Raw genomic sequence first — 8,676 nt, forward strand, 5'->3', positions numbered from 1 at the left:
AAGCCGCTTCGACTCACAGGGCATGCGCGATGACGTCACCGGCCTCGCGGCGGAAGGGGTTCGAATTTGCGGGAAAGCGGTGTTTGGATCACGTGATCTGATGGGGCGCGGCCCCCGAGAGTGACGTCAAGGAAATCTGAATAGGAGGTCCAGGGCGCCTCTCCGTTTCTTTTAGGCTTAGACCGCGCAGAAGCCCTTTTAACAGTGTAACAGAATAACGGAAGGAACCTTGGAGGGGCTCTAAAGCAGGTATCTCCAATCTTGGCAACTTTTAAAACTTGTGGACTTCAACTCCCAGAATTCCTCAGCCAGCTTTGCTGTTGAAGTCCACAAGTCGTAAAATTGTCAAGGTTGGAGACCCCTGCTCTAGACTTCTTGCCCCCCCCTCTTCCTAGGTGTTCTTCAGATGCACCAGACTTCAGTGATAGATGCAATTTAGTATTTAACTTTTAGCATATTTGGAGAGCCTCAACAGAGAGAAGGCTGCAGATGTCAGGATGCTGCTGCAGACTTCCCCCACCCTCCTTGCTCGCCCAGTATTGTAGACGTACACTGGAATGAATACCATACTATATGTACAGGTAGTCCTTGACTAAAAAACCATTTATTTAGTGGCCATTCAAAATTACAACAGCACTGAAAAAATGTGACTTATGGCCATTTTTCACAGTTACAACCTTTGCAGCATTCCCATGGTCATGTGATGCTTGACAACTGGTTTATATTTATGATCATTGCTGTGTCCCAAGTTCATGTGATCACCTTTTGCGACTAGGAAGTTATCACCCAGCCCTCTCCCAGAAAAATGAAATATCCTAGGAAATATTGAAAAGGCAGAATATTTCCCTGGATGTGAAAAGGAAGAAGCATGTTTTAAACTTAAAGACAGAATAGCTCCCTGCAGCTTCCTGCCCCCCCCCCCTTGTCAATGGGCTATTAAGATGCCCAAGGCAATCCCTTTACATAATAAAGAGTGCTCCCCTTCAACTCCAGGGTGAAGGGATTAAGGCATGATTAGCCTTCACTCACTCACCACATGGCATCTGAAAACTCAACCAAACCTGGATTCAAAACACAGCCTAGAGTTGCCCCTGCACGGCCCCATGGGAGTGTGACAACCAATCAGAATACAAGATCAAGATCAAAGGCCAGAGAGGGCATAAAACCAGGGACCTTCAGCATCTCAGCCCTTCCTTCTCTTCTTCTCCACCAACACTGAAGCATGTGATCACCTTTTCTGTTCAGGACTCAAGCCATGTGGTCCTGTCCACCATTAAACCATCTTTCCAAGCAGTGTCTTCTCCAGTGTCTTTTTCCCCACTTGGAGCTGAACCCAGAAGGACATTTCTTTCAACACGACCTTACAACAAGCAAAGTTAATGGGGAAGCCACTTTCTCTTAACAACTACATTACTAACTTAGTAACTGCAGTGATTCACTTAACTGTGGTCATAAAATGGAGCAAAACTCACTTAAAAATGTCTTAGCAACAGAAATTTTGGGCTCAATTATGGTCATAACTTGAGGACTACTTGTAGTTTTGATTGCCTCTTCTTTCCCTTGTTGCCTGCCTGAGCTACCTGGAATTTTAGCCTTTATTATTAGCTTTTTACTAATTCTAAAGGAGGCATGGATGCCATGCTGAAATACTGTAGTACCACCTTTTTAATAAAGGTAATGTTCATATTTTAGCATGTCATCCATACGTCCTTTAGAAATTCAGGAAACCATGTTCTGCTTTTAGCCAAGACCATTTCAGGTACAAAAACTGCCCTTTTCAGCAAGGTTGAAAACAATAGGGAGTGTACTCTGGAGGTCCTTGAATATATTGCAAGTTTTAAGCAAATGTGGCTGGGAAAGGAGTGCTGTAATGTAACTCATACATTTGCCATTTGCAGAATGTTATCTAGAATCAATGTTTTCTATTGTTCAATTCTCACATGTAATTAATGTCTGATCACTTTCTGTTATATCACATCTACTGAATATGTTTCTGTACTCTATATAAAGACTTGAAACCACCCCTCTTTTTAAGGTGCCTGATTTTTCTCACATCTAATCAATATTTTTTATTAATTTGCTGCTTTCTGATGCATCACATTTACTGTCAAATGTATCATTTGACAACACTGCCTTTATAAACTTTTCATTTTGCCTGAAGTACTTGGGGTTCTTACTGAGAGAGGGGGAAGTAACTTTACAAAATTAGTCTCTCTCTCCTAAATTAAGGGACCAGATTCTTTTCAGTTCTAAACCAACTTGGATACCTACATTTTAAAGGCAACAATTCATCCAAGGTCCTTTTCATTCAATTTTTCACTCAGGTGTATCAAGAATGGCTCTTTTTTCTAGACCAGTGATTTTCAAAGTGTGATCTGGAGACACCAGAGTAATCTGTTATCTCACAGATAAAAGTGGGAAAATATGTAATAATGCAAAATGTGGAGCAGAAGTGCCCAGATTTGATGTTATTGAGAAGAAATGGTTTCTAAGTAACACAACAGGGAACTGAAGCGGATGGCGACTCTGAAACACAGCAGCATACCCTGAAGAGAGGTTCTTCAACTACAAAGCAGCTGCCGTCAGAGATTGTGGGAAAAGGTGCTCAGCAGGTGACCATTTCTGGAGTCTGGAAAAAACAGAAACAAAAGATGCCTTGAATATGCAGCCCAACCTTGCCCAGTTTTGGCAGCAATAGATCTGTGGAAGCAAAGTCCACTGCCTTGGTGAAAGAGCAGAGGTGGGTTCCTACCAGTTCGCACCTATTCAGTAGAACTGGTTCGTCAAATCTACCAAACCGGTTAGAAGAGGTTCCACTAGTGGACCCGGAAAGCAGGCCACACCCACAGAAGAGGTTGCAAAATTTTTTGAAACCCACCACTGTGAAAGAGACTTAAAAAATGTTTGTTGGAGGCATTTTACTCCTATACGTGAAAATTAGATGTATTCATTAGCAATATGCCTATTTACTTGGGAAAACATTCTAGTCTTGAATAAACAAGGAAAGAAGCTGGTTTTCCTATTTCAAAAGATTTTACAATATGAAAGACTCCTGAAAGCCAATTGTACCAGCAGTGTAGTTCACAAGGGATGTTTTGGACTCTATCCATTTTTTACTGGATGGTATCATAATGAGATGACCAAGAAAATGAAAACATCTCCAAAACAGTAATACTGATAGGAAGAGCTAAACAGTAGTAATGTATTTTGTAAAATACTGAAGAGCACATGCATTCATCAAGGAACAGCTTCCTAACTTCACCAGGAAACCACCTGCTAGAGAGTTAGGTCTGGTTGGAACTCATATGGAGAAGGAAAAATAGTCCATATCGGTATTTCTCAACTTAGCATCTTTGAGATGTATGGACTTTGGGTCCAAGAATTCCCCAACCAGCTATGGGGAAGGCTATGGAATACTGCTCTAATGATGGTTCCTTTAAGACTGAAATGGAATGTATAGTCACTCAAAGGAAAGGGAAAGCTTAACTAGACACCCAAAGTATATTTTGAAGAGAGAGATTGGAAGTACTGGGGAAGATGAGAACAACAGATGAGAAAATGTGACTTCAGCAGCAGATTGGTCAATGCCTGGAATGCACTACCCGACTCTGTTGTTACATCCTCAAACCCCCATAACTTTAACATTAAACTGTCTAGCGTGGACCTTTCCTAAGAGGTCTGTAAGGGGGCGTGTGTAAGTACACCAATGTGCCTACCATCCCTGTTCTATTGTCCCCATTTATTTGTACCCATTACCTGTGTTCATGTCCATGTTTATACCTATACCTATTATCTCATACACGTTTGACATGTAAATAAATAAAACAGGACTTCCGGCAGCATAGCTATTATTATAAATACAGTCGAAGGTCCCTTATTATTCCCCTAATCATTGCTCCATCACTGGAGGTTTTCCAAAAATAGACTTGACAACTATTTGTTTGGGATAATACAAGGCTCTTGCCTTGAGTGATTCTACAATTCTATTGCCTTTGAAATGGGAGGGGAGGGCAAAGAATATAAAGGGGGCAGGTATGGGAGGGGGGCAGCCTTATTCCCCCTGACTATCAGCCGTGCAGCCTGGAGTGGGGAGGTACTGTAACTCAGCCTTCCACCTTGGCAAGTTTAAGACTTGTGGACTTCAACTCCCAGAATTCCTCAGCCAGCAGCTGCCTGAGAAATTCTGGGAGTTGAAGTCCACAAGTCTTAAACTTGCCAAGGTTGGGAGACGACCTGCTGTAGCTTATCCCATCTAAAAGGCACCCAGATCGTGGAAGGCCCTGAGAGCGGGACGATGCTTGTTTGATCCGCCGGCAAAGCCCCGCACCTTCGCGTTCTTAGCCTCTGCGCGTTTTCTGGGTTGCAGCGGGGCAGATCTGGGTCCTCTCCCCGGGCGCTGCTGGAGGCGACGTTTAGCTAAGCTGGCGCGAATCTTGGCGGTGATCTTCCGTTCGTGGCCGGCCGGGACGCGCCAATTGGTGCGCTGTTCCCGGGAGCGGCGGCTGCGGCCCTTCCCGCCGGATCCGGGGCCCCGCGGGCCATCGCGCCACGCCCGCTCCCTTAGCCGCGCCACGCGCTCCTCCTCCCACTCGGAGTCCTCTGACCCAGAGGAGAGCGCCGCTACTACGGACGCCCTTGTGCCGCTCCGTCCGCTTCGCATGGCGGCGCCTGGGCTTCGCCTCCCGCCCCGAAATGTTGCCTCTCCCGCTTCTTGACGAGTCCTTAAGACGCGGCCGTGGCGGGTCCTTCCCACCTGCGTCACAGAGCCGGATCTTAATGCTGCACCTTTCTCCTGCTCTCGGAGTTGCCGTGGTGACGCAGTTCTGAGGTTAGAAACGGGGAGACCTGCAAATCTATCATCTACGAATACAGGTAGTCCTCGACTTAGGACCACAATTGACCCCAGAATTTCTGTTGCTAAGCGTGACAGTTGCTAAGGGATTTTAGCCTCTTGTTTTGCGACCTTTCCGCCATAGTTATAAAGTGAATCATTGCCGTTGATAGTTAACATGGTTGTTAAGTGAATCTGGCATCCCTGTTGACTTGTCAGAAGGTATAACACAAGGTGATCACATGACCCCAGGGCACTGCAACCATCATAAATATGAGTCAGTTGCCAAGCGTCTGAATTTTCATCACGGGGACCAGGGTGATACTGCAGTGATCATAACTACAAAAAATGGTCATAAATCACTTTTTTCCAGTACTGTTGTAGCTTTGAACAGTCATTAAATCAACTGCTGTGAATTGAGGACCACCTGTAGTGTTTCTCAACTTTAGCAACTTCTAAATATGGAATTCTGGGAATTGAAGTCCACACATCTTAAACTTGCCAAAGTTCTGAAACTTTGTTCCACAGTATAAAGAAAAGGGAAATACTTATGATTTGTGCTATTAATTTCAGTCTATGTTTAAAGTATTGCAGTTCAAAATTTCATTCTATATGAGAGTCATTAATTACAAATGAGAAAAGTGAATTTTTAATTTTTTTTAAAATGAAAACTTTCAGGTAAATATTGAAAAAAGTCAAACAAAACAAAATAGCCCTTGTTTCCCCCCCCACTTTTTTTAGAATCGTGCACATTAAAAATGTATAGTATAAAGACAAGGGAAAACAATACAGAGAAGCCCTTGGTGGATATTTCTTACCAGGCGCTCTGGAAATTATCAGCAGAATCATCTTTGCTGGGCACAAATAAGGCTCTGTTCAAGTTCTAGTCACAAATTTTATCTCCATGTTTCCTCATTATTAGTTGACAAGCTACCTCCTGCTTAAAACATAAAGAACAATGGTACAGCTACAAAATAAGAATACTCAAAACTGCAGTGAAACCCACTAGAAACTCACACCGTGGGCTGGGAGGTTGACAGCCCTGCACTATAATCTCTTTGTTTCTTTGAACTGAAGTGAAGTGAGACTTCATTTGAAAGAAAACCATAACAGCAAATTTTCTGGAAGCCATCAAAGCTTTTTCTAGAGACCAGCACTTGGTTTCTCAAAGTAATTAAGCACGTGTCTCTGCAGATGAGACTGCCACTGCTTTCCAGCAGCTTGTATTTGAAGGTAGGCTAACTCTGACCCAGAGATAACAGAGTCTTAAGCCATTAAGAGACCTGTCCTCCATGGATTTACCTTTGAAACTAGTCACCACTGTGCATCACAAATAACTATGAATTCCACAGCATAATTATGTATTCTGTTAAATACGTTCTTTTGTTCTCTGTTTAGTCAGCTGTATTTGGCAATTCTTGGCTCTAGTGTTTGACGAGAGGGAGCAAAACTACTTTCCTCATAGCATGCCTGATTTTATACTGGCAGAGCACAGGAGAGAATTCAACAGAGGGCAATCAACTGGCTTATATGGCTTCATGCTGGAATGCAGTAAAGTTTTTTATCTAATTGTGCTATGTCATGTACCTAAAAGTCTTTAGGTGAGTTCAAATCTTGGTATTACCGTAACCGTACCATGTTCAGTGTCTGGGAATTTCTCTGGAGGTTTTGCTACAATGCCTGACAGATTCCACTTCCAAAATGTGTCAAAAGTTATTTATATAGCTCCATTACTGTTAGTAGAAAATACTACCTGTGCCATGGATCAGCCACATATCCAACCATTTTCCTTTATTGAATTATAGAATTTAAGGGTTGCATCTTCAAAGACTCAAGGGATCTAAATATCTAGCCCAATGTTGCTCTCACTGCAGGAATTGTCTACTACAATATCCTTAACAGATGGCCACCAGCCTCTGTTTCAACACTTCCAGTATCCCCAAGGCACTCTGTACCATTGTTGATTTTTTTTCTGATGACTCACCAAAATCTATTTTATTATTTAAACCCTTGTTTCTTGTCCTACCAGAACAAGTTGGCTCCGCTTCTCCGCTCTTTCATCTTTCATAGTTATCATAGATAGGACTCAATGATTTTTTTTCTCCAGGCTAAATATATTCAACAACTCCTGACTGTTTCTCCCCCCCCCCTTTCTAGTCCCCTTATTATCTTGGTTACCTCTCCTCTGGTAATGATCTAATTCTGTGATGGCGAACCTATGGCACATGTGCCAGAGGTGGTACGCAGAGCCCTTTCTGTGGGCATGTGTGCCATCACTGGCTGGTCTTCACGGGCACTGGAGCGCCAGAAAATGGCCTGAAAACGGCCCCCAAAATACCCCCAAAATCAGACCATTTGCCAGGCTGTTTTCAGGGTGTTTTTGGCCCCAAAGTGGCCAGAAAACAGCAACAGAAATGGCCAAAAAAACCCAGGCATGTGCGCAACCCAGTTGGTCTTTGGGTTTCTGGCACATGCACATGCTTGCACGTTCCTGTTTGGGTGCTCGGTGCCAAAAAGTTTCACCATCACTGATTAATTCATCCATTACTTCCTAAAACAATGCTCTGAATTGGATCCAATATTGTACGTGCCATTTGACTGATACATAATAGAAAGGTATGACTTCTCCTGAATATTTGTGGGTGCAGCCCAGTGGTGGGTTTCAAATTTATTTTCAAACCTCTTCTGTAGGTGTGGCCTGCTTTGTGGGAGTGGCTTGCTGGCCATGTGACTGGGTAGGAGTGGCTTGCCAGCCATGTGACTGGGTGGGAGTGGCTTGCCAGCCATGTGACTGGGTGGGCATGGCCAACTTGTAAAATGTGGTGAAACTCACTTAACAACGCTCTTGCTTAGCAACCAAAATGTTGCCTCAGAAACTCTGGCATTTGAAGCACACACGTCTTAAAGCTGCCAAGTTATAAGACCTAAGCTTACACCACTAACCCTTTAGAAAAAAAAAACCCAGGGGTGTTCAAACTTGACAGCTTTAAGACTTGTGGACTTCATCTCCCAGAATTCCTCCTCTCATTCTTCATCTTGATGATGTGCGGACAGGTGGCAGGAGGGAGCTGCAACCAGTTCTAAATAGCATTGCAGATTTGTGGAACCTCTTCTATAGAAGAGGTTAGAACTGGCAGGAACCCACCCCTGGCGCAACCTAGGACTGCATTCACATCTTGGTAGTTGCATTGCTGGCTCATATTTAGTTTAAGAACCACAAGACATTTTTTGTGTGTATTATTACCGAACACAGTCTTCTCCTACACCCATATCATACTCAAATAGTCTGGTATCATCCTCAAACTTGACCAGCTGTCTGCTTATCTGCTTACCCCTTGTAGTAAACAGAAAGGCAAGCTCTCACCCCATTCATTGATGCCCAGCCATGTCTGAGTTTCAATTCGCATTGACTCATCTCAGACATGGAATTCCCATGTGCATGAGGGAGTTGTATATCCAGGTTACAAACAAAAGTTACAGTATCCAAATCCCTTTCTGCAAGACAGGATAGGTTATTTTTGAAAACAGTGCAAGAGAATTCTGAGAGACAATGAGTATGCTGCTCTTTATTTAATGGTATTTTATTTACATCCCACCTTTTATTTTTATAAATAACTTTTATAAAAAAATATCCTTCCACCTTCTGTTCTCCCTACAACAGTCCTGTGTGGTCACTTGGGCTGAGAGAGAGACTCAGTTTCCCAGTAGATTTTTCATACCAAAGGCAGGACTAGAACTCATAAGTCTCCTAGTTTCTAACCTGGTGCTTTAACTACAGGCTCTACAAACTATAAAATCGCACCCAAGTTCGGAAGCAGGGCTAGAATTGTGCACTGCTAGAGCGC

General features: G+C 43.3%; 1 protein-coding gene across 1 annotated transcript; it reads right to left on the bottom strand.

Moving 5' to 3' along the window:
* Positions 1-2,453: 2,453 nt before the first annotated feature.
* NUPR2 (nuclear protein 2, transcriptional regulator) lies at positions 2,454-4,871 on the bottom strand. The gene is made up of 2 exons (XM_032215553.1): positions 4,328-4,871; positions 2,454-2,629 (listed from the first exon to the last, which is right to left on the bottom strand). Exons 1-2 carry the CDS (start codon positions 4,658-4,660, stop codon positions 2,606-2,608), a joined length of 357 nt encoding a protein of 118 aa, XP_032071444.1. The 5' UTR covers positions 4,661-4,871; the 3' UTR covers positions 2,454-2,605.
* Between the last annotated feature and the right edge of the window lie 3,805 nt (positions 4,872-8,676).

The sequence above is a fragment of the Thamnophis elegans genome, chromosome 4 (genome assembly GCF_009769535.1).
Source record: "Thamnophis elegans isolate rThaEle1 chromosome 4, rThaEle1.pri, whole genome shotgun sequence".
NCBI lineage: Eukaryota > Metazoa > Chordata > Lepidosauria > Squamata > Colubridae > Thamnophis > Thamnophis elegans.

Coding starts and splice junctions, on each gene's coding strand:
- NUPR2 (XM_032215553.1), bottom strand. CDS start 4,660: ATGCGAAGCGGACGGAGCGGCACAAGGGCGTCCGTAGTAGCGGCGCTC. Junction 2,630..4,327: donor CAGAGGCTAAGAACGCGAAG/GTGCGGGGCTTT, acceptor TGTTTTTTCCAG/ACTCCAGAAATGGTCACCTG.